Source organism: Ciconia boyciana, chromosome 4, assembly GCF_034638445.1.
Source record: "Ciconia boyciana chromosome 4, ASM3463844v1, whole genome shotgun sequence".
NCBI classification, from domain to species: domain Eukaryota; kingdom Metazoa; phylum Chordata; class Aves; order Ciconiiformes; family Ciconiidae; genus Ciconia; species Ciconia boyciana.
Genome location: NC_132937.1, coordinates 70,450,124 through 70,476,674, shown reverse-complemented (window position 1 = coordinate 70,476,674; position 26,551 = coordinate 70,450,124). Strand labels below are relative to the sequence as shown.

At 39.2% G+C, this 26,551-nt stretch overlaps 1 protein-coding gene across 2 annotated transcripts in view; it reads left to right on the top strand.

Annotated features, from left to right (window-relative positions):
* SLC44A1 (solute carrier family 44 member 1) overlaps nt 1-26,551 on the top strand; it is a 70,339-nt gene that overhangs the window by 20,979 nt on the left and 22,809 nt on the right. For both annotated transcript variants that reach the window (XR_012042213.1, XM_072859886.1), the window contains exons 3-6: nt 755-897; nt 8,246-8,382; nt 20,158-20,251; nt 24,558-24,727. Coding sequence is in view for 1 of the 2 variants with exons in the window: in XM_072859886.1 (XP_072715987.1) it covers nt 755-897; nt 8,246-8,382; nt 20,158-20,251; nt 24,558-24,727 (544 nt within the window). In the remaining variant the exon portion in view is untranslated. The remainder of the gene's footprint in view (nt 1-754; nt 898-8,245; nt 8,383-20,157; nt 20,252-24,557; nt 24,728-26,551) is intronic.

Genomic DNA, 26,551 nt, shown 5'->3' with positions numbered 1-26,551 from the left:
GACCGAGCTGATGGTTCACTTCTCCCTGTCAGTGGTGTTGCTAGAGAGCTAAAGATTCTTTTGGGCCGGTCTCCTGTTGGCATAATCACTGCCTTGATCTTGGTTTTGCTAGTGAAATATCTCTGAAAATTGACAGCAAGACCCCCCTGACATTGGGTATTTTCCTCAGCTCTGTCTGAGCTATTTTGCATTCTTTTGCTCTGTGTCTGTTTCTTTCCTGTATTTGAACCCAGCATCTGGAACCACAGTGCCTTGACCTAGTCACTTGCTTTAGAGGACTTCCTTAAAAGGAACTTATGTCAGATAGGCCTCTTCATTCTAGCTCATCTTTGAAAGCACATAATTTGAAGGAAAAAAAAATCTTAAAGCAAGAAAATCTGGACTGTTTGGAATCCTCTAAGATGCATACTAACCCTTGACAACTCCAGCTCTGCTTGTAGCTCTCCTTCACTGCCTGCCCTTGGCCTCCCTTCTGCTTCATGCACCACTTGCTGACAGTATGACTCTCAAAAAAACACCTACAAGATTCTTAACTATGCTTGGATAATATGCAGTGTTAGATGTCTGAATCCTCTTTTGGCTTGCATTCAATTTTATAATTGCACAACAGTTCTTTGTGGATGGTCCTTGTCTTTCCTTTTTCAGTCTGAAAGAACTTTTAAAGAACCTCTGCTTAGAAACAAATGAATTAAACTGACTTTTCCCAGCTGTCAAACAGAGTATTACTAAACTGTGTTTTTTTTTTCTCCTCCAGGGTTTTATCTGTGGCTTTTCAATAGCTACAGGAGCAGCTGCAAGACTGCTTTCAGGATATGACAGTTACGGAAACATTTGTGGACAGAAAAATGTCAAGGTGGAGGGAATAGTCAACAGTGGTCTGGACCTCACACACAAGAAGTGAGTATGTGATTCAATTGCTTCATTCTGTAAACCAGGAAAGGAAAAACCTTTCTTCCTTTGAAAGTGATTTTCAATAAAATAGGAAAAGGGATATGCTAACCCATGCCTGCTTGTCCTCCACTCTTCTGACCTAGAGAACAACAATCTTTTGTAACAACCAGCAACAGTACTTGGAGAGTGTATGTTGACAGACGTGCAATATGAGTACAGCTAAGACATTGAGGAACTTCCCTTTCTTAGCATCCACTTCATGAGGGAGATTGTATCAGGTCACTGAAGAATCTTGTTTGTTAGAGTTTTAGGTATGACAAGTATTCTCAGATTTGGGAGCAGGCCTTTGATATCTATGTAGAAATGGTTCACTTATGATGTTGCATGCTCAGTTTCTGCCATTGAATTTAAGGGGAGATGGGGTATATCCAACACATTAAAATGAGACTTCAAAAATGAGACTTCTGTAAGCAGAATGTATATAAGTGGCTTGTAGAGAAAATGCACAAAACTTTTAAGCAGCCCACAGCTCTTATTAAGCAGTGTCATGTAAAAACACATACTGACAGGTCAGAACCAGCACAGGTATTTCCTATATATTGTGCAGAAAAACATCATACTACAGTAGTAATACTGGAGCTGAGTAACAAGGACTCTGGACTGATGGGTTGAAAACCTGTGATCGTCTGTTGAGCCCTGTCTGCCAGTGCATCTGTACAACTTGGGTGATTTTAGAAAGTAAACTATTTAGTCTAACCTTAGAACAGTGGTATTAATTGACAAAAAAGATGTTTATCTCACTGCTGATTACTTCAAAGAACTAAAAAGTCTTTAATTTCTGAGTATGATAGCCTTTTACTTCACACTTTACTTTCAGACTAACAGAAGATCCATAATTTGCATGAATTCTTTTGTAAGGATGCTTTCCTAAGATCTGCTTATTTTAGGCTGCTATACTAAAGATTTCTAAATATCTGATTTAAGATTTAATGTGGCTAGGTGATTGGTGTGTTACCAGAAGAATTTCAGTTAAATAAAATAGCCTGAAACTTTTTATAGATTTCTTCTGTCAAAAGAATAATTTCTTAATCTAATCACAGCTTCCAGGAGGGTTGAAGGGCTTAAAACTTACACAGCATAATTTTCCTACTTTTTTATATAAATATTTTAGCGCTTTCTAAAATCAGGTGTATTCAGTACAAAATTGTCATTCTTGTGTTGTGAGAGAAAATAGAAATTTTAAAATTATAATTTTAAACTTACCTTTAGAAAGAAATGGTGTCTGAGTTTGTGTGAAGGCGGAGAAACTCAGACACCTTATTGAAATGTAACAATTAATAGTGTAATAGTCTCCTACATGTGACACAAATCAGGCCATCATGAGGAGAAACATCTACCACTGCTAAGTGATTTCCTTTTGCAAAGGCAAGATCAAAACCCAGCAAATAAAAATAGAGACTATTTTTGACACAGTTAATAGAGCCCATTGCTTCTTGAAGTCTTAATAAGGTTCAAAAGGATTATGTTTTTCTAATAAGGTATCGTGGCTTGAGGCATGGCCTAAGCAAATGAATGGATGCACCCATATAGGATATCATCATCTCTGTTCGGTTGAGAGTGAGAGAAAACCTTCTACCAAGGCAGATTATTGTATAATTGTTCACAGTGAAGTGCCTGGTACAATCCAGGGTACCCAGCTTTGGAAGAGGTCAGTTCTTTTATAAGTGAGTGATACTTCCACTCTCACACCCTATAGCTTTTTAAATTTGCTTGGCAAATTTTTAGAAGAAACTATCTGCTTTGTGTCTGCCTCTAGCAGATGGAGTTCCTGCAGTGTCTGTGGTGCAGTTCATGGGAGTATTTCATGCTATTTTATAGGAGTACTTTTCAGACAGACTGTAAAAATAAAACTCTTCCTGCCTGTACATTTCAGTTTGTGTAGAGAAAGAAAGGGCTTTAAGCTCTACAAATGTGGTTCTGGAAACACGAAGTTATTCTCATTTCATTCTGCTTGCAGGGTAATTCTGTCTTCATTTCCCAGTTCAAGGCAGAAAAGCTAAATCATCTGTAAAAATAACATTTTCTTCCTTGTAAATGACAGCAACCCATAGGCACTGTAATGAGGAAGTGAAATGGTTGTGGTCTGTGTGGATATGGAAATCTGAGTGGTAAGGGTGAAGAGCAGAGTCCTCACAGGGATGTGATTTGATCCATGTGCATCAGATAGTGAAACCAGTGACATGAAATGTTGGGAAGGAGGATTTTACAGCCCGGTCTCGTCAACAAAGAATGAATCGGGCATCTTTTTATTTTTACAAAGAGAACACAGTACAGCTGTAGTAGGCTGTGCTTTCGAGTCAGACATGGGATTATAGTCTAGCCCTGGCAGTGAGTTCTCATTAAACCTATCTGCTTCAAAATAAGCTCCTTGCTTTTCAAGTTCTGGCAGTTATAAGGGGGTTGAAAAATGATCTTTTATTTGCAAATAAATGATGACCATGGCAGCCAGATATAAGTCCCTGAAATGCTAGTTCAGTCTGATTTTTCATCACCAATACTTTGCTGCTTGGGCAGAATTCAGTTTGTGCTGTTCACTCAAGTACAAGAAGATGTGGGTGTGCTGCTATAGGGAAGAGTTAGGGTGGCATTCCACCTTAATAAATGCCTTTAACTCATGAAAATGCTTGGGGTTTAGGTAGCGGGAAAACCCAGGGAGAGTTTGCAGCACACATACAGAGAATTTGGTTGAGTGAAACTGTATATGTCCTACCCATAATTTGTTTAGAGTGGGTGTGATCACTTAAGTCACTTCTCCATTATTGTGATAAGATGCTTGTACATCACAGCAAACGGTTGTTCTGTAAAGTACTCATTTGCCTGTAAAGAGATGCCTTGAGCGCTGACAGTAAATCAGTGACACTGACGAATATAAGAGTGTACAAAATACTTGAAGGTAAGATAGGCTTGTTCATATGATTTGCTACAGTGCTCCCAGAATCAAGGTGTAGTGTACAAAATGATGATGCTTTGTCTTCCTGTTTTTGCAAGGGAGGAGGAGACTGCTGTATTTCTCATGGCCATGAATAGGTAATAGGACACTTGTCTAGTAAGCTACCAGTCAGAAGCCAAAATTGTTGATGCTGCTTTTTTTGTTTTAACCTCTGGTCATTTTGAAATTATATTTTTAATTACTTACCTAGAAATCTGGATTTTTCTTTCAGAAGTGAAAAAAGAAACACATTGCAATATAAGCTCAAAATGGTAGTAAAGCATAAGGAAGGTTATCCTATAGAACAGTAAAAAAAATGCAGCGATGTGTTTTGAAAAGTTGTACTGAAGTTCATTTTGAATTACATGCCTCAGGATGGACAACTTGACCTTATTTTCAGACACCATGGCTTTTTAAAAGTTAAATAAACTCTTTCCTTATTTTCCTTTATGTATAAGAATCAGCTTAAAATTAAAGATTAGCTTAAAATTTCTCATTTTTATTATGGTGATAGGAGGTAGACATATTAAAAATTACATGCAGTTATTTTTACTCTAGTAACTTTTTCATCATGCCGTATTTCAGAGTTTCTTTTAACGAATTTTGATTTTCAGAAAAGTGGATTGTTAAGATCAAAGAATCATAGAACCATAGAATGGTTTGGGTTTGAAGGAACCTTTAAAGATCATCTAGTCCAACCCCCCCTGCCATGGGCAGGGACATCTTCAACTAGACCAGGTTGCTCGAAGCCCCATATGACTTGACTGTGAACACTTCCAGGGATGGGGCATCCACAACTTCTTTGGGCAGCCTGGTCAAGTGTTTCACCACCCTCATATAAGGAAGAAATTCTTTACTATTTAATGTAAATCTACCCTCTTTTAGTTTAAAACTGTTACCCCTTGTCCTGTCTTTATAGGCCCTTGTAAAAAGCCTCTCTGCATCTTTCTAATAAGCCCCCTTTAAGTAGTGAAAGGCCACAATAAGGTCTCCCCAGAGCCTTCTCTTCTCCAGGCTGAACAAGCCCAACCCTCTCAGCCTACCCTCATAGGAGAGGTCTTCCAGCCCTCTCATCATTTTTGTGGCCCTCCTCTGGGTCCGCTGTAACGGGTCCATGGTCTTTTTGTACTGGGGACCCCAGAGCTGGACGCAGTACTCCAGGTGGGGTCCCATGAGGGCAGAGTAGAGGGTGAGAATTCACCTCCCTTGCCCTGCTGCCCATGGTTCTTTTTATGCAGCCCAGGATACAGTTGGCTTTCTAGGCTGCAAGCGCCCATTGCTGGCTCACGTCCAATTTTTCATCCACCAGTACCCCCAAGTCCTTCTCTGAAGGGCTGATACTTCATAAAGATGCATAAAGATGCTTCCTAGGTTGTAAATCTGATATATTCAATTTTCTATAGCAAACAAATTTTCATTTGCAGTGTTGAAGCATCTCTAACAATATGATTACTTTGTTTACTTCAGTCTTTGTACTGCTGATCAAAGTTACTTTCTAATCAACAAATCAGTCTATTATTGATTCTAAATAACTGAAATTGCAGCACAAAACATGTAAGTATATTCTTCCTGTGAGAAACAAAACCTGTTCTGTGGTGACACAGTATGGAATTTTCTGCAGTAAAATCACTTACTTTCAATAAGTAAGCTTTAAAAACAAAACCCAAAATACATTTTCTTCTGTAATGCTGGTGCCTAACATTTTGATTCTTGTTTTAGCTGCTAGAAATTGAAAAAAATCTTACTTCTGTGTTCCTAGACCATGGATTGAAGCCACAGATTTGATAGCTTGGAGTTTGCTTTGCAGCTGCCTTAGTGCTGTCAGAACTCTCTCCGAACCATGCAATGTGGTGTTTGAATTACATGTGTCTGTTTAAGGGTATGCCAACACAGCACACTTCTGTCAAAACTGCATCTGGCACTATAGTTGCATTGTATTTCTAAATTTACAGGCTTGAGTTAAAATTGTAGCGTTTATTTTACAAAACATTCTTGTTTCTTCTGGCCATTACAATTACAGCTTGGCCCTTGAGTTTAAATCACTGTAGAAGCAGGCTGGATTCTAGGTTGTTAATGCCAACATTCCTGACTTGGTTTCTTTAGGTAATGTGTTAAGGGACATTTGGAGGAGCCTCCTGTCCAGCCACTGAATCCTGGGACCCAGGGTCTCTGCCTGGGCTGGGGGATGTGGATGGACAGGCGCACATGGGGCACTGACACGGCTGGTTACACAGACTGGCACTGGTGAGGTGCTGCCTTCAACAGCACCCACAATGCAGGACTTAAATAAACACAAGCACAGCCAGCTATGTCCCCTCCTCCTCATGGGCTGGCAGAGACAGAAGGTTGCTAGTGCAGGCACGCACATGACACTCTCCATGTTCACAAGCACACACACATTTACGGATTCTCCAAGTACCAACACAGCCCCTCTGCCCACCTGGCACTCCTGCCCCGATCCTAGGCCCCCTTACCCGCCCCATGGGTCCCCCCTACTCAGAGGCTGGTCCAGCTTTGTGCTCACTAGCAAACACTCACACACTCATCCCACAGGCACCCCACGCTCACAGGTCCCTCCAAATACCAGCACAGACCCTCCACCCACCTGACACCTCTGCCTAGACCCAGAACCTCCTACTCACCAGCTGGTACAGCTTAGAGTTTGCTGGTGACTTACACATGCGCACACCCACTTTGGGAAAGGTACAGACGCTCAGCCCCTGCCAACAGCCAGCACCACATGGGCTGTGACCTACAGTCCTGCTCCAGCCACCTATCCTGAGCCCTTCACCTCTGCAGCTGGTTTTTTTGGGACACACATTGTTCCCACCCCAGTGGCTGGTGGCCAAGACCCGTGACTGCCCCAGTCACTGGCACTGAGACGCCACTCGCTTTGGTAGCTGAAACCTCAGGCCTAGGGCACCCAAACCCCTGGTCTGACTCCAGTTGCTGCCACCAAATCCACCATGCTGGTCCCCCCAGTAACTAGCACTTAGTCCTTTGAGCACTTGCAGCCTCCATGCACACGGGATAGAGACTGAAATTATGCAGAGAGAGAGAGTTAAGAAAGGATTTAGTAAAAGGAAAGGATAGACGGCAGTGATCAGGTGGCAGGCTCAGTCAGACCAGTGTACTGACCAACATCAGCTTACACTCAAGTGTCCCCTTTTACACCCCTTTCTGTCTGCCCCTCTTCTTTGTTTCTCCCTGAATCCTGTCCCATGCACTTTCCCTCAGCAGCTGGCACAGTCCTACTGACCCCTCCTGCATCCTGCACCTTCTGGTTTGCATCCTTATCAGCTGCAAAGTCCTTGCCCGCAGTTTCTTGATAGCCCGTCAATTATTGTGATTGACCGTGTTTGTTTCTGGTTATTGTTTTCATTAACACTAATTGATCAAGTTTTGTGCCTGAGTGTCTCGCTCCTTTTCCTTATCATCACAATTTGGCAAGGTGCTTAGCCAGATAATCTTTCTGAAAGATAAGAATTGTCACACTCCACATATCCTTACCAATTAGTGGGACTGGCCAGGTTTGTTCCCATCACAACCTCCCTTACCACGTGTCAATCAGGTTTGACTCTGTAGGTTCTTGTTTGTAGCTCCTTTGACTAGATACCCTCAAAGGAGCAGGCACTCTCCTTCCACCGTACCCTTATAGCTTACTATAGGAAGCTATAGTAAGTACTTCACACATAGGGTTTTTAAATGACAGTGACTCATCATGGAAAGTTAGCAAATAGAATCTCTTTAAAATACTGCACTTGAACATTAGATAGTTCTTCTTGAAATATCTGAACAATTTTTATTTCAAAATAAATACTAAAGTAATCTGCTCAGTCATATGGACCAGTGGTATGGAAAATCAATCTAAACCAAAAAGCTGTTCTTAATTACTGGTATTATATGTATTCATTAAAATAGCTGTGGACTTTGTCCTTTTTGCAGCATAAGTATAACCTTATGGGGTTTGTTGGGTCTCTTTGGAAAAAGTTGGAAATCTTGAAGTCAAGTTTAAGGTTGGAGTGAAGCTTTGTTTGTGAATCTTTAGACTTGTATCTGTTAAGAGCCATGGTAGAAGTGCTGCTGTTTTTATGAACAGCACCATTTAAACGGACTTGAATCTGGTAGAGTTAAACATCCTGTCTGTGTGATCCAGTAGTATATAAATATCCATATATTTGTAGTGCATATGTTGGGTACATGAATTGTTCTGACCCACACAATTATGATAATATCAAATTTCCTGTGCTTCTGGGTAGACTGAAGGTTAGTCTTGGCTGAATCCTGTAGTTTGAAATGAAATTGATTTTGTTCAGTGTAATTATTAATTAAAACAGAAGTAATTTACCTTTTTTTCTTCCTTAGGTATGTGTTCTTCTTGGATCCATGCAACATTGATCTAGTACATCAGAGGATCAAGTCTCTTGCTTTGTGTGTATCAGCTTGCCCAAGGAAAGAACTAAAGACTCTGGCTGATATTCAGAAATTTGCAGAAACTAATGGTATGCAAAAAGCATGTCTGTTTTTGTTCATGTACCAGATATTTTTGTAGGATTAAAAAAAGACTTGTGCATTAGCTGAACTAAAAATGAAATATGTATTAAGAAATATCAATAGAAATAATGTGATATTTTTATTAAGCTAAAACTTTACTAAATCTTACAGTATTAATATGCTTCTGTTCTGTCATGTGTTGGACAGTTTTGAAAGCTCATTGCTAAAACAGGAATACGAAGTGTAACAAAAATTAAAGGGAATGTCTGACTATAGGGTATGTTCTCAACTCCTATGGAAACGTTCTGACATTGCTGCTCAACAGTAATGCTGTTGAAATGTCCTCATGTATATGGGGTTAGTGAGAGCAATGCTGCTATTGAACAGCACTTGCTGCACAGAGTCTGGCTGTGGGTATGAAAATATTCCTGCTTTCATCCAGTGCTACAGTGCAGTTCCTGGGTTTTTTTTGTTTTCTTACACTTTTCTTTTTTAAAGAAGTGTAAAGGAAACTAACTGTATTAACAAATGAAATATTGTACCCCATCTCCCCTAAGAGCAGTGCTGTTTCTCTGTAGTAATAATATTGATATTACTAGCTCAATTCATATTTTAATACTGTATGGAATAAAATGCATGAGAGAGAACCAACTTTTGGACCTTCCAAAAGAAAGTTAAGATAAAAACTTAATCTGAGGAAATTTCAGGGGTTTTCAGCTATTCAAATGAGAGTCCTAACCTTTCCTACTCAATCTTTTAAGATGCTGTGGTAACATTTCTTTGCAAGATACTTGGCTAATGATGAGTCAGTCCGGGTGACCAAATTCAAAGCAGTCAAACCAATTACTTTTCATAGAAGGAAATGAAATGTTGATTTCTGTTCTGATACAGGCTATGTGAGTACTTCTTGTTTGAAAGCAGAGCAAGTTGAAGTGGCCCTAGGACACTGTTAGTGCCCTTGGGTCTCCCACTGCATTGTGCCCGCACACCTGGGTGTCTGACAGCCTGAATCAGGGAGCTGAACTACCATGTGGCATTACAGCATGAGTAGAGCTGCATAAAGAGCTGTGCCAGCACAGTGCAGCAGGTGGGCAGGTGGTCTGAGAACGGGAGCTTCCTCACGTGATCTATGCACTGTTGTAAAATAGAAGCCCACAGTGAAACTAGCCAGTATCTACAGTTTTACTCTTTACCCCTTATCTGGGCACACTGTGTTTTTCTTAACTAATGCAGGCCAGTTATTTTGTTGGTGTGAAGTCAAGGTCATTAGTAGTGGAGTTTCTTAAGTACCTCTTGAAATAATGAAATGCAGCCATGCTTTGTTTTACCACAAACATTGTTTTTGTGTTTATAAGCCAAGTCTCTTATTAACTGTGCCTGAAATATGTTCAGTATAACCATCTTTTAAAAGTACACCAAAAACCACTCTTCCTAAAACGTGCTATGCCTTGTCCTCATGATTCTCCGTTCTAACTGTATCTCCCTTAGTGTTTGAGATTTTAAAACCTAGAGATAAAACTTTTTTTTTTAATTAATATCACAGCCAATTGTTTCAGTTTACAGAAGCTTGGTCAAAAGTATGAAACCTGGTGTTACAGCAGGGCAGAATCATTAATGAGTTCAATTCCTAATTTTCATTATATGATATTGGGCTTATCAAAAACAGGTACTAAACTAAACTGAGCTTTCCTTTTGTAGATGAACTCTGTGCAAGACTGGAATCACACAGTTCAGAGAAATACTGTCAGCCTGATGGTTATGTTTCTGCTTAAAAGTTCACCAACCTGTGCAGGTCCCAAAAAGTGATGGTTTGCAGCAAATGAACAGCTGAAGTGCTGATCACCTTAAATGTTGTATATGTATAGTAAAAGTTCAAGCATGATTCAGTCTTGCAATAGAGCAAGGACAATGAATTAGTACCAAAACTATAGAACCCAGTAAACAGAATAATTTTTCTGAGAGCCACTTTGTAACTATGATAGTGGGTTTAAATTAATACCAGGATTATGTTTGGCAGTCTTTTTCAAGTGACCACAGACTCCACTGTAAAAAGGATAATAAGGAAATCTGAGGACTTTGAACATGACTGCACAGAGCTTAATTGCAATTTCTATGTTTGTAATGATACCTAGTTAGAATTTAGAGTTCAGCTGTCAAGTTCTGAAGAAGAAGGAGGGCAAGACATATGTGTTTGGTTTCTTGTGATAATCAATGCTGAATTTTCCCAGGCTTGCAACTTCTAACACTCAACAAGAAAACCACCTTAATGTTTTAAATATATGGGTAGAGAATGCAGTCAACTCTTAATTTTGCTCTGCTGAGCCTTTCTGAAAGCTTTAACCCTTCCTGCAACCTGAAAATAGCGATTGTGCTGGAGATGGGCTCTGTGTAGGTTGTTGCATATGCATTTGAAGAGTTAGCCATTTTCACCTGGCTCACATGCCATCCCTGAAATCACCTTACTTGTCCATGCACCTTGTAATTCTTTCATAAATTACTGTTTAAGAACCTGTCTATCCCAAAGAAATCCTGTGTTGTGCCTCAGATTCTCAAGAGGTGGTATGGTAAGTTCAAATAAAGGTTTTTTTATCAAAACATTTTTATCAAAATGTGTAACATTGTAAAACATACTACAACATCCTTATATTGATTAATGATTTTATCAGTGCCAGGTATGATCTTCCAGCTAGCGTAGCATTTATGCTATCTTTCCCAAAGTGGGACAGGCACTTGATTGCCTGTACACAACATGGTAGAACAACCAACACCTAAGGTTCAGAGCAATTATGGCAGAGCTCTTACTTACTGTGCAGTACCGCTTGTATTTTTCTGTAAGCAAGATTATAAATAAGCATTTAGGGCAGGGAAAATGCTTGCTTGAGGCATGAAGATCATTTCATGACAAAGCAGCCTTTTGGCTTCCTGAATCAGTAATGATGTACTTGCTATTCTTTTGTAATTTGGGAAGAGGAACTGATTTGGTGAATAACGCTGCACCATTTCAGGACAGTAACTTCACTCCCACCCCACTTCCTCTCCCACAGTCAGGTCCTGCATTTGCGGTACCTTCCCATCTAAGAAGAAGAGAAGTCTGTCCCTCACAAAGCCTGGCTTTTAGGAAAACAAGAAAGTGTGCGCCTTTAATCTGTTCAGAATAATTGACACCCAGAACACTGGAAACCAGTTTGGACCCTTTACAAGAGGAGGAAAAAGGGAAGGAAAAAGCTGGGCAGTTGACCGTTCAGATCTTCAGCCTGTGCAAAGGTGCAAGTTGTAAAATACAGGAATGTTCTGGAGCAACTCCTGGAGGTGACGCAGAAAGGTGCAGTGTTGTCTGAGAACATGTTCTAATGCTGTTCTCTCACAGCCATGCTGATACCTGAGTTTGTAGAGCTATGGATTGGACATAACTGAGAATGTTGTATATTGTGAACCTGCTGCTGCTGGTCTCCCCAGGATTTTCTCACCCAGCAGAACACCTCAGGCAGGGGGTAATGGGGATTCAATGTTTTTGTTGGTCTTGGCACTTAAAAAATGATGTATTTTGAGTATATGTCACTGAAAGCTGTTTTTTCCAGAAAGCTGATGGATGCTTCAAAACTTAATGTGCATGGAATATTGCAGTGCTGTTTTCAAGGACTTGCCAAAGCATTTTGAAATATCCTTGAAGATATAATTCATATCTGACTGTGCCAAATGAATAATGAAATGTCGTTGTTAAAAGAAACACTAAACAGGTGGTCATCATTTCTGTCATGTTTAATTCAGTGATAACTATACTGACTGGTCATTGTGGGAACTAATATTCCTACCTGTTGTGTAAATGACTGGATGCAGATTTAGGAACCTAAAATGAAATTTCTATTTTACAACATGTTGGCAGGCATCTCCGTTGTCAGAATTGTGTAGCTAGGCCAGGCTAGTTGAGGTCCAGGTGGACTTAAAGCCAGAAGTAAAGCTACATTAAGTCTGCTACGGAGACTGACCTGAAATAAATCAATAAAGGAAATCTGTCTGGCTAAGTCAGAGCAGGTCATCTCTCTGAGCTATGGGAAGGAACCACAGGGGAAATAAAAAGGGTTTTTCTGTTGTCTGAAGATAATGACATCTTCATGTGTAGTAATCAAAGTACATCTTTGCAGTTACCATTGGTACTTGCCTTGGAAATAGCAGTTACATCTGTTGCTGCCAGCTTCTGATGTTTTTCTTCTGCTCCAAATCCCCCCCCACACTTTGTTTTTAGTGAAAGTGTGCTGGTTAAAACTTAATCCTTTGCTCATGATTTTCCTGAAACCTGTTGTACCATACTAGTTATAGGCATCTTATGGTTAAAGAGATTCTGCACCACTAGGTCTTTGGGAACATCGGTATGTTAATTTTGAGTGTCATTTTTTGAATGGCTGGAATAAAAGTACACTGACTGGTTTTGAGATACGGAGTCACCCACTACTATTCTACCTTGTTGCCAGAACTGCGTGTCAGGGTTGTCTTGTGTTGGAAATGGATCCTCTAGTCAGAATGAAATTGTTTTCACAACAGAAAGTGGCTGCACGTGGAGTCCTCCAGTAATATTGTGTTGTGTTACTGATTACATTAATAAACCATTTGGAAAGGGGGAGGAACAGTGAGGTAATAAATCTTGCTGCAGCTACTGAATTATTTAGAATTACATGAAAAAAATCTGATATCAATTGCAGTAGAATAAAATGTCAAACGGAAAGGAATGCCTGCAGAATGAAGGAGTGGGAAACAACCATTGTTATGCATTTATCATTTTACTTTAAAATGGTTATTGCTACTTGGGAAAGAGATTGTGAAGCTACTGAGGATAGCAAGAGGATTAGGTGGAGACACAGCATTGTCCAAAAGTGTAATGTTTATTAATTGTGAAGAGAAAAAAATAGGGACTGTATTTTGTGTAAACTCATGCTCTTTTGGCATCATAAAGGCTGTGTTCTGGTCCTTCCTTGATAAAGTGTTTTCTTAACTTTTTTTTAAACTTAATACACATGCACACATGTATTCTCAGTATATTCTCAGTATGTGTACACCTACTGAGAAGGGAAACAAGGATGATCACAAGAAAAGACCAATGATGATTCTTCCTGGAAAAGAGAAAACTACCAGGAAGAGTAAGGTCATTAAAAGCAGGAATAGCTTAGAGAAGGTTAAAAAAGTATTATTCCTTGATCTCATAACCTGAGTAATATGAAACTAGAGGTCAAAAATGAAATTACTAGGCATCAAAGAGCCAGATTTTTTTCCACACAAATTATGGTTAATTTACGAAACTTATTGCCATGAAGGTATTTTAGATACCAAAAGATAAACTGTTAGAATAATAGTGTTTGGATGTTTAATAGGAGGTTAGTACTTAAGGATATCCTTGAGCTATAAGTGGTGGAGAGCTAAAGGTACAGTAGGGGAAACATCTGCTACTGGACTAGATGGATTTTTTATTCCAAAATAGATGATTTTATTTAGCAGTGGAAGAAATATGAGTGGAGGAATGGGTAAGTTAATATTTGTTTTCAACTTTCTGTGCTGTTCATAAGTATGGGGGATAGAGAAGAGTATAGTCTGGGCTTTTTAGTTACAACTGTAAATACATGTATACGAATTCTGACTCGAGGATTTTTATTTTTTTTTTACATATGGTTAGTTGTAACAGCAACTGTGCTTAGCTATCTCGATAGTTCTCTTTGTGGTCTTCAGTTCTGGAGTCATTTAAAGATCTGAGTAGTGGGGTTTTGTGTTGGATTTTTCTTGGAACATTCTTGCAGGCACTGGAGAATATTTAGTTTCACTTCAGTGCCACATTTATTTATAAAAGCAAGCTGTAATTTCTCCTGCGCTCTGATATTCTTTTTAAAGAAATGATGGTATGTCTCTCTGCAACAACTAGAAGTTTAGGTATATACAATCCTTACTTTCCTTCCTTTAAAGCACACACTGTGCTTCTGGAAGGCACCAGTGATAGATCTAGAGAACGAAGCTTGCTTTCTTCACTGAGAACAAATCTGTCATATTAATCTGAGAAGTCCTGACTGCAGAGTGGTCTGTCCTATGCCTTCTTGCTCATCTCAAGGCATCACTATTTTTCTAGGCTCTACTAGGGCCCAGAAATTAGGTTAAGGTGTTAAGGTTCAGCTCTATCCTTGTTTGGTCTTCTGCTTCTGTTCCCGCACCATTTGCAAAAGGTGTAGCTGCAATGTTTAGGTATGTTTGTGCAGTCCTCTGATGCTTCTACATTAACTGCTACTTCAGGCCTTATTCAAATCAATGGCTAAGAAGTGGAGTTCTTGTTTTCTCACTCATTTCCAGCTCTGATGATAATCTGTGCACAGCTAAATGCTACTTCATTCCTAAATGAAGCACTAAATGTGAACTTGTCTGCTTCTGGAATGTTTTTGTTGTTCTAAAAACCTGTAGGCAAATAGGAAATGTATACAGGCCTAAACTTTATGTATTCTTAGTGCTTGTGTTCTAAGTAGAATTACTTCCTATAGTTGTAGTCAAGGTATAATTTCAGTTGTCAGACCTAGTAGATAAAGAATGAAGAAAGTCTGGTCAGCATCGGTGTATTTCCTTTCATGATGGCCTGAACCTTTTTCCACTTGGCAGGAGTTCGTGAAGAGAGGGTCTTGTTATTATTCCCCATAGGCACACTTTTTCTGAGGTCATGCAACATTGTTCTCTATTACTGGCAGAAGTCAGCAATGGGTAGTAACGTACCACCTTCTGTGGCAGTAGTGCTTGGCATCCTACCTCTTCTGTGGTTTTTGGCTGTGAAATTTGTAGCAGAATTTCCTACAGATATAAGGGCCACTGTCTTAAGCTTCCACTTTTCTATGCCATGTTGCTAGTCCATAATATGGTAAGATAATATGCAATTATTGGTAGTGTACCAAGTTGTCTCATTGCATGAAGCTTTGGACTGGTAGTGTGGTTCAGATTAACAGTTTAGAGCTGTTGGAGTTCAACAGGTAGATTTGAGTCACGCTCTGGAGTGGTGAAAGTAGAGAAGTATTAAGAATTTCATCCTTGTGAGAGTCTGGGAGCCTTGTCCTTCCTGAATGCCAGTGAACTCCACCTCTGTCAATATCCAGCTGTCAATACCACTTAGCTTGTATTGCGTGGGTTGGTCAAACATAATCATCTGTGTGTCATGTATTTGCAATGTTAGCTATGTTTTAATTGGTGACACTTGCTCATAAAACGTCCAGAACCCAAGAGGAGTTAGCACTGGGCTGAAAGTACAGAGGCCAGTAGTTGTGATTTAAACAGTCTCACTCCTACTAAGATTTCTGCACATTTCTGTATGTGTGATTACTTGGAGTTTGATTCCTGTGTTAGAGGACTTATGTGACTGATAGACTAACAGGTTGTTGCTTGAGAAGGAGAGAGAATGCTTAAAATGGGATAAGATGTTGAGTTTTTTAACTATAATCTCTGCTTCATCATACAGTCTTTTAGAAATCAGTTATGTCACATACGTGCACAATACGTGCATACTGTCAGTGAGATTCAGAACAGTGAGACCATACATGGAAGATCATCTAAATTACTTTACCAAAGCTGTGGTTCCTAGTCTCTCAGGCTGTGCTTTGCCACGTGCCTGTGAAAAGGGGTATGTGGAGCTGCTTGGAGCTGTGCCTTACTTAAGCAAGAACGTACTCCTAAGGTGACCGTTCCGCTCCTGGTGCTGAACCTATCTCAGGTATCTTTATATAGTTCTGTATTTTTCTGCTTAGATTCTTGACTCTGAATATGAGTCCATGTTTTCAGATCTGGAAGTCCTTGTTTTAGTTCCTCCTAACACTATTGAGAGATGGGTAGGTGCTGCTGAGCAGCTCCGAATGAGATCCAGAGCCCCTGGTGTGCTTTCCACAGCTATCATTTGGGCAGTATTAATGTCAGTGGTTTCGTCTGTGGGCTGGTCCTCTTAGCAGATGCCTTAGGAAGTCTTACCGCTTCTCAAGCTGTAAACTTTTGTATTGATAGTGATGCTGATGTAGCAGAGGTTTTGTGTGTTTGTTTACAACACAGCAAATACAGGAAGGAAAGCTGTAGTGGAGCTCTGGTCTCTAAAAGTAGTTTTATCTGACCACCTCAGGTTAGTATGGAACTTCCTATTTACTGTACTGCTGTGGGAATCAGGGGGTTATGTCTTGGTCCATGCGCTGTATCCTCTGAGCACACAAGACCTTTAATAATTTGCCTTCTCAGTTGGAAATAATCTTTGAAATAAGAGTTTGGTCCCCCATCTTCGTCCTGGCTTTCTACAGCATCTTCACATAATTTGTGCTAATTGTAGTTGTTTTTAAGAATGCCAGAGATAGTGGCAGTTCAGCTCCTTACTAATCCAAGCCTAGCCAAAACAGAAAGAAGGCTTTTGAAGGAAGTGGTGGCTTTTGCTCCTATGGCTAGGTTGAGGTTGAAAGGAAAGCTTGTCTTTTGAGATACTTCGCTCCAGTCATGGCCCCAAAATATTCTAACCACTGGAGCAACTCTATTCGTGGAAAAGAAACCATGCTACAGAAGCTGTGTTTTGTTTCCAGAATATCACTTTGTAGGTGAAAGCACCAAATACAGCACTGTGGGACGAGTAAACTGTGTCCTTACCAGTAGCCCGGCAACTGTTGCTCTGCGTAGTTTAGAAGTATTTTTCTTTAAGGTTACAACATGTTGGGATCTCAAATCTAGTCCCTGTAGGACAGTTTGATGTTGTTCACCTAATGATTTCTCCAGAAGAAATATGTGCACTGCTGTAGGAAGCAAAGGATGTATTACTTTAATGATTTTTTAGTTTGTTCTCTGAATTCTACCCATAATGTTTTTGAAACATTTACGAGTGATAATAATTTAAGAATAATAGTAGTGTCTTTGGTAAACTAATTATCTCAGCAAGGCAGATGACTGGAGTTGTTCTTTAAGCTTTTGCAAGCCTTGCAAACTCAAACAGCAGTAGTAAGACTGGCTGTGCTAAGACAGTCTCTACTAACTCAGAATAACTAGTATGGGGTGGAAGGTTTGGCAAAGCAGTCCATTCCTCCTGCTCTCATCTTACAAAATTCAAACTTTTATTTATTGATGCACAAGGACTCTTTTGTTAAGAAATCAGTTTAAGTTTGATGTAAAGCGATACATTACTCAAGCACATGTTTGGGTTGTAGAACACTCCCACTTGGTATTAGAGAAGTCAGAAGGTTTTCAAAATATAAAGAAATAAATATTTATGGGAAGAGTAAAAATTTATTCTGCCTAATTCTATAGGACAAAAGGACAAATAAATCTCATGGGCATTATTTCAGCTGTTGGACTGGTAGTTTGTTTAGATGCAGGGTGGCTAACAAGACAGGTGGCTAACAAGGGTCCCTTGTCTGAAAAGCTCCATTAAAATATTTTTCTGCTTGGCTGTGGGTCCAAAGAAGCACACTACATGAGGTAGACAGCTGAAGGGAAGAGATCCAAAGGAGCCCCAAGGGCAGTTCCCAGGCAAGAGATGATAGTGGCAGCCAGAGTCCATTGCATGACAGGAAGGAATGTGCCACTGGCTTTCGGAGGGACCTGGCAAGGGGCCTCCAGTTTCCTCCACAGCCAGGGGTTTGTTGGGTTACCCTAGTCTACAAGTCCTACTTGAATGGCTTGTGACCTGTGTTGCAGATCAGGATCAGGCATTCAGTTTTGCTTGGTTTACATTTCTGATACAAACAGAAGGTCTTCAGATACATATTTGTGCAAAGAACCTAGATCCTCCTTCTCTGGCCATAGCAAATCCTGCCTTTTTTCCCTTCTACCTGAACTGCTAGAAGTCACAAGGAAGGATGGGCATCCACAGATCAGCTGTGTCCCTTAGACTTACTTAGGTGTGAGGGCCTCTGTATAAGATACTTAAACTGTAGTGTTGAACGGCAAAATTACCAAGCTGGCACCAAACATTCTGTATCATGCATCTGTATACTGTTGTCCATATAGAGCCTCCCCACTTCTTCCTACAGGACTTCTTATTCTAGTCATCTTTATAACTTAGCTTTTGGCCTATATTCAAAGCAAAATAAAATAAATGTAAATGTCTGCAATCTTCTTTTTCCTTCCGTTTTTAAGAGAAACATGACTCTGCTGCTGTCCCCCCATCAAATTCTGGAGTTGTTTGTAAATGCACTTGATCCAGAAGTTTTCATATCTACAAGAATAGATTAAAAAAATTTGCAGTAGTATAGAGTCTTTTGTCCCAAAAGAATAATAATTACTTTTAGATATTATGTTTACAACTATGACGTAAGGAAGGTAGTTTTGTTTGATGTCTGTTTATCTGATGCCATGTTTTCCACATAAGTAAGTAGAGGCATAAGGATTCATATAAACAGTATAATTGAAAATGGAGTTCAGATGTTTTACCAGATACCTTTTTTTGCAGGACGTATAACTTTCTTCAATGGTGTATTTGGTGTTTTGGGCCTGCCCCCAAAAATCTAATTCGTAGAAGTGGTATTTAAGTAGTGTTCCAGAGACTGCATGGGATAGCCTGCTCAGCTGCCCTCTGTCTTCTCTTTCAATCTGTAAATAGAAGATGCCTCTTCATAGAGGTAGCAATGTGGCAATGGTAAACAAGATTTCTGCAAATAATATCCTACAATTTCTACAAATAATACTTCTGTTTGGTGTCACACAGGCCAAGATAAGGCTGTTTCTCAAAAGTCTTGGTTTAATTTGGGTAAAAGTGTGTATGTATTACCTAGATCCAGTTTGTAGAACTCTCTAGTACAAAGTATTTCTGGAGAGGAGACTTTCATAATGGAAAGAATTGAATATTTATAGTGATGATCAAGATGTCCTTAGTTTATTATGTAGGAAAATAGAACACTAAAGGCTTATGCATCCAGAGCCCTTGCACTGGGGAGCAAGCAGACTGTTAGCAAACAAGCTTGGGAAGAAACTCATTTTTGGATAGGCAGCTTATACCATTGGAAGCTTTCTTACCTCTTCCTCCAGGTTCTGAGAGAACGCTGCTCCAGTCTGATTTGGCAGTTGCTATATTCCTAGAAGCATTGGCTCAGATGTTCAGTACCTTGATTATAGACAAATGGGAAGAGGTCTATCTGGGTAATGTACTTCCATTAGGCAAGTGTCACGTACTAAGGAAAGCTTAAATTATGTTTGAATTTGGTTGTAGGCAATTTGATCTTTATTGCACTGTACCAATTTGTTTATAGAGAGAGTTCAGCTTCGTTAAAAGCTTTGGACATCTAATGCGGTCAGAGCTTGTGTTGTTTTTCAGCCAACTTTCTAACCTTAGCTGTTTGGTTCCTATCTTCCTCTCCCTGAAGTCTACAGACCGGTTGTATTTTGAAAACACCAAAAAACCCCCAAAAAAACACTCGAATGTTTTCTTTCTATAATGAATGTTGTCTTACACAATATTCATGCACTAAAAATGATCAAGGAAAAGCATGGTGGAGAAGCAGGGGAGGGTGACCTCCAAGTGCTTTGTATCCTTCTCTTTTACACTGCATTGTGAATTAGCCTTTTTGACTTGAATACACAAATGTTGGAAGACCCAAAGCTAGATGAAGAATGTCATTCTGTTACACTGAACCCTGCATTGGACTGGCTTCACTGTTCAATTACAGGAGGAACTCTAGCATAACTTTGTGGTAATAACATGAGGAGCTGCAGAATCAGGACCTATATCAGTTTTAATACCGTTTGCAAAGAATAGGAATATTTGATTTTTATTTTTTTTTCCCTATCAATCTTTTTTTTTTTCTTCCTCCCAACAGGATCCACTCTGTGTAGCTATGAATTACAGCCATCAGAATACACTACAGACCCAAGAGCCGCCAAGTTATGTCCTAAATATCCTGTTCCAGAGAGGTAATATTAACATCTTGTCTGATTGGGGGTGGAGGGAGCAGAGATTTGTTTCGTTCATGACAGTTCTTTAGAAAATACACAGCACAAATTCATTCTGTCTTAACAGGTGGATGTTTTAGTGTATTATTGCCACATGTTTTTAAAGACATTCTGAAAACAACTCTTAAAGAAAAACCCAAACTATCCACACATGTTACTGAGAGTATTGAACTGGTATCTTCAAGTGCTCGTGTAACTGACACTGTGCTGAGTATCAGCTGGTTTACTGCCTTTCACCCTGTAGACAGCTGCCTGTCAGCAACACAGATCAGAGACAATTACGGAGCACTTGGACCTTTCGGAGCAAAAAGGATATATTCACATGCAGCTCTCTGCAGTGTTGATGTCTTACACCTTACCTCAGCCAGTCAGATTTAGCAAATTGCTTCATTTTTTATTCTTTCAGTCCCCAAATGACCAATATGAGTTTGGTCAAGTACCAAAAAGAGGGCTGTATTTTATAAATGGATCGATTTGAGTTTTATTGTTTAAAATACTTTACTAGACTGCTTTTGTGAAGTAGGAGAGAAAAGTTTGTAGCTCTAGAAATTCTGCTAGCTATGCTGGCTGGAACTGTGGAGATGAGCATTGCTGAGAAAAGAAGCAATCTGTTTGCTGTTGCGCACACCGTTCTGTCAGTAATTCCACTCACTCAAAAAGAATCATGTCGTGTTTTCTCAAAGTTTAGCTTCTCAAACATATTCAGTAGTGGTTTGTAAGTGCAGTCTTGCCCTATGCACATAGTTTTCTGTTATGGTTTTATTAAATGTTATAATTGCGTCAGTTGTAAAAATTTCAATTTTAAGTCTCTCTTGTCTGCATGGTAGCCTCTCTAGTGAATTTTTTTTTTTTTGTAGTGACAATAAGTAGCAGCTGGAATATTATTTTTTTTTTTTTACTTTTCCCCACAACAGATTAATATTCCTTGCAGCTAACAAGCTGTTATAGCTGTAATACAAAAACAAATGAAAACTTCAGTGCCAGCTTGCATACTGAAAAGGCTTGTCAGTCTTAATTTTTGCCAGAATTATATTGACTTTTCTCACTGTGTGTTCCCATGTCATTCAGTCTGAATGAATATAGCTTAATAAGAAAACAGGAGGACAGAACAGTGTGTCAGAGCTCTAATGACACTATGTAAATTCCTCACAAAAACTAGCTCGAGTTATTTTTGAAAAGCTATTGTGTAGGTGGAGTATTTCCCCTTTTTTATTTGATATGAATAAAAAGCTGATATGTTTGAATATTTTCTGAGATTGAAAATTTTGAACTTAATGCCCTAAAGCAAGAAAGGCCAATACTGTATCTGTAAACCAGTGTTTTTCAGACTTTTATAGTTAAATTATTTGAGTAAATTAGTGTAATTTGGAGGCGAAATGGAATCCTGTGGCGACAAACAAATGAAAATCCAACACCCTGTAGGCTGAGGCATTCAGGGGGAACTTACCTAACACTCCTGTTTTCAGATTTGATCCGTCAGAGGTATGAACCATCATCTGACTCCCATTAGGTCCATGGGATGGAGATAGAGTGTGCCGTGAGGACTGTCCCTTGATGTTTTCTGTTTGATGACCAGGCTTCTTCATGCCCTTCAGTTGAGGCTCCACGTCTCAATGGACTCTTATCCTCCAGATTCAAGGCACGATGTCCAACTTTGACACAGCAGTGCAATCTAGCAATGCAGCCAGTGATACGTGTGTCTTCCAGAAACTGTCCTTAGCACATCTCAGCCTCAGTAGAGCATGACTTCACTGGTTGGTTTTGAAATAAAGGACCCTAGAGGAAAACCTATCCAGCTTTTCCTGCAGCATTTATCAAACATTTGTGCCGAGCTGTGCCAAGGCGCTGCTCTGTAGAGGTTAGAAGGAGCAGGTAGCAGTGGCACTCCAACCAGGCTCCCCACACACAGGCTGCTATATATGCCCAGTTGTAGTAGAGGAAGAAGCTCTGCTCTGAAATCTAGTACTTGAACAATCAGATGGGTCTTTTAACTTCATTTGAATATTGCTTTAAAAATAAAATTTTTCGCATCATCAGCTGCTGGCTTGAACTTTACTTGCTCTTGTTCATGATTAAGTATCATGTTATTCTCAGAAACATGTAATTCCATTTTGGTATGTAATATACCAAGTTACAATAAAGAGGCCATATAAAATAGCACAGGTCACTGAGAATAGATTTATTATTGTATTTTTTATTAAACAAGACACCTTACCTTGCCCACTCGTTCAGTCAGAAACACTGAAATAGCAGCAGATCTCAAAAGGTGGATTCTCTGGAGTCCTATTTACTCAAGAAAGCTTGTAGGAACCACTAACCTCCTTTTTTTTTTAATTAATTACAACAAAGTTAGAAATTAATTATTGCACATGAAAACAGGTAACTCAAAATGTGTAGTGAAATTGTTATAGCTTAAGCGACGTTAGATGGGTAATATAAACTCTGGTACGTAAAAAGCATTTGTTCCTCTGTTGGGATATATTTTGGAACAGTATTTTAATCCCACTAGTTTCCCTTTTCAAGATGGGTATTTTTGTATTTGGATGCAGGAATGACAGTCTTTTGCCTACTCCCAGCTCAGAATTTGCACTTTGTTATTGATATTGACAACTTCTAAATGCTCTAGGCTTTCTGCAAAGTTGGAGCAGTTAACAATTAAATAAACCTGTCAGATTTCAGTACTTCGCAGTATTACTGCATATAATGAACTGCAGTACGATGCATATTCTGAAATAGGCTGTGTTGTAAGAGGCTGAGAGGATACACAGGCCGCCTTTTAAATAGGGCAGCCATCATTATGGGTTTAGTTTGTTTTTTAACAACTGTGACTAATTCACAATTAGTTTGCTGTACTTAACTGCTGTCTTCATCACTACCTAAAAGTAGACCATCAATATGAGCATCTCCAAATGCATGTACCTACTCAGCACAGTAAGTTTAAAACCATGTAATTTACAATCATCAGTCACGTCAAACAAAAACCTAGGATCTATTAATTACCTAGGTATGGCAGGTGATCATAATTTCTCCTGAATTCTGTACAGAATAATGACACACTAATGGCTTTCAGCATCTCATCTTTTTTTCCCAACAAACAATGCATAGAATGGATGTGCCTAAGGCAGCTGGTTTACTCACTATGTGTTTAAAATGACAGAATTTTGGAAATGCTTGGGCTTAACATAGTTACTGAGTACAGAAAATTGCTGGTTTATAGGTCATTGCTGAAGTGGGGAAACTGCAAAAGGTTATGTGCATTGCTGCTACAGTCCACTGAAATCTTTTAAGTAAGGAAGACTGGGGAGGGTGAAACAAATTTAGAGGTTAGAAGAAAAGACTGACTTAATACGAAAGACATTTCTCTCATTGGATACAATTACAGGAAGGAACATGTAATTCATGGAACGTGTCTCAGGTGTAATTGGGAAGATTGATCAAAAGATGTAATAGGCCACTTTGAGATTTGACATAGTTTATGAGCAAGAAAGGCAGCTACTTAATGGGAAACATTTGGAAAACAAAATTACCCACTTTTAAAGTGAAGTTTTTGCTCTCTTGTATCTTCTTCTGATGGACTTGATAACAGGTTCTGGTGAGCATTCTGCAAAGTTTAATGCACAGCATCAGTATTTTTGGGGAGAATGCTGCCAAAACAGTTCAGGAATAATGAAACAATAGAGGCATCTTTGCATGTTTTGCAAAGAATGTAGTGTATAATTTTAACAAAGTTAATGAAGGTAAACACTGTGATTGTAATCTTCAATACAAGAACAAGCTTAGTATGGGGAAAGACTAAGACAACTTGGCAGCAGCTGGAAGTGCTGATGTCTTTTAGCATAACATGTATGCTTGCAAGAAGAGTCTTGTCATTCTGGGATTTCTTTTGCTGCAAGTATGGGCCGGTATTCCATTCTAACACAAGTGAAAGGCATTGTTTCAGCTGCTGGTTCACCAACTGACACTTGAATGAGACATGGAACTACAAACATGTATTTTCTGAGCCTTGCTGTTTAAGGGTGGGAGGGTAATAATTTCCTATTGAACTATGCACTCCAGCCTCACAGGGTTACTTATAAGAACTGCATCACTTCCCATTATGATCATCCTCATTCCAGCAGCACTTGTGCATTCAACACATGGTTTCTGGTTATGATGTTATGAGGGTGGAGTGGTTGCATCTATTCACCTTTCATTTGTGTGTTGATGTGGCATTTATATTAAGTAGGAGTAATTTTTTTTTCTGATTTTTTTTTTCTTGTGTCACCAGTGCACCTATTCCATTCTTCCATCGCTGTGCTCCTGTGAACATTTCCTGCTATGCCAAGTTTGCAGAGGCCCTGATCACCTTTGTCAGTGACAGTAGTGTCTTACACAGGCTGATTAGTGGAGTTATGACCAGCAAAGAGATTATAATGGGACTTTGCTTGTTATCACTAGGTAATTGTTTTTCTCATTACTAGCTGTTTCTTAGTACTGCATTAGGAGATTGTTAACACCCTCTAAGCACAATATGAACAAAAAATGTATGATAGCAATGAGCCCTTAGAAAATGGTTCAGAATGCTTTTTTAAAATGTTATTTGATAGCTGGATAACTTATTCAGAAGCAATATAATGCATTCCTGTTTTTTCTCCTCTTCCACTGATTATGAGATATAGAGGATGTGTGGCAGTTGATTAGCCAACATTAGTTTTGGTATAGTTAACAGAGCATCCCCTGTTACCCTCATTTTTATTATAATATTCACCTTTCCCTTTTCTAATATTCATCTTCTACTAACCCAAGTACAAATAAACCCTTTCCAAATAAAAAGGACAGGGTGAGAAGTGCACAACAGCACACTCACAAAATGTAGGGGGTTTTGTCTGTTTCATTTAACATACTTGTGCAGCGATATGAGAACTTTCAGAGGGCAAACAAGAAAGTTAGGTGCCCATTTGTTATATTGTATGTTACCCCCTTCTTCCCCTTCCCCCAAAGTTAAAAACTTCAGGCCTTTTAAAATCTCAGCCTTGTCTGAAGAGCTGGAAATTCCCAGCAGTATAGAGGTGCTGAATCATTTCTACAGTTGTGAGATGCCGCTGGCCTGTAGAGTGACACGTTGCACTAGCCCAAAGGGCTGTTCTAACAAATTCTTGTGCATTAAGGTAGAACGCTACTCACCCACATAAATTACTTTCCTAATGAGTTTATTTTACTCCTACCAAGTATAAAATCTGAAATCCTGAAATGGGAAGCTCCAGATACTATCGATGTATATGAGCAGTGTGTAGTTTAGAAAGAAACACTGCAAAGCTGTATCAGATAAATAATTCCTTTGTTTTCAGTCTGCCTTTGTGGTTTAAAAAAAACAAAACAAAACAAAACCAACAAAAACCCCACAAAAGACCATTGAGTATCTTTTCAACTATAACTGAAAGCTGTTTATTCTTCTATTTTGACAGCTGCAGTATTTGATAATAATGGTAGAAAGACTGTTCCGAATCTGCAAGCTGGTGGCTGATTAGCAGTGCTACTGTTGGGTTCGAGTCAGAAGTTAGTACAGAGTTTTACGTACAGTTCATTTAAAAAATATTTTTCATACCTTCATAGTTAAACAGAATTTTTTTATTTTTAAACAATGGGTAAGATTGTGTGATTCAGAAAGCCAGGTTCCAGTGTTTTTTCATGTAACTGCTGTATGCAAATAAGTGTATGCAAAAATATGGGCATGCACTTAACACACACCACTCACTAAATCTTAGTTGGCTGAGATTGTAGAGGGCTTTTTAACATGCAGTTCCTGAATGGCAGTGGAACTATATGAACAAAGCTTGTTAAAGAACTCATTTTGAATGTTGAAAATAATTTTTTTACTTTTTACTGGCATGACATTTTGGAATACACAGGTGTCACATTATCTGCACTTGTTTGACAAGTGTGTTTGAGTGCAAATTCTGCTCTGGTCTTCAGGAGGTGTGCTCATGTTACCAGACTTGGAGTACTATCATGTCTTGCTGTCTGTTTTGTCATTGTCTAAATACATCTCTGTCTGTATGTACGCATTATGTCTTGTATTTAATGTACCATGTAAATGTATTTATGCTCTCTTTGTTTTAATCAACAGTATAAAGCAGAAGGTGTAGAGGTGCCTAATTTCCTTTACTATCTGTGCAGTGAGTTTGTAAGCCTCAGAAAATAAATCTCTGTCTAAAAATTCTGTTGGAAGGCAGTTATCTTAGTGCAGTGGGAGAATCAGGAAGGCTATTTCTACTTGAAGTA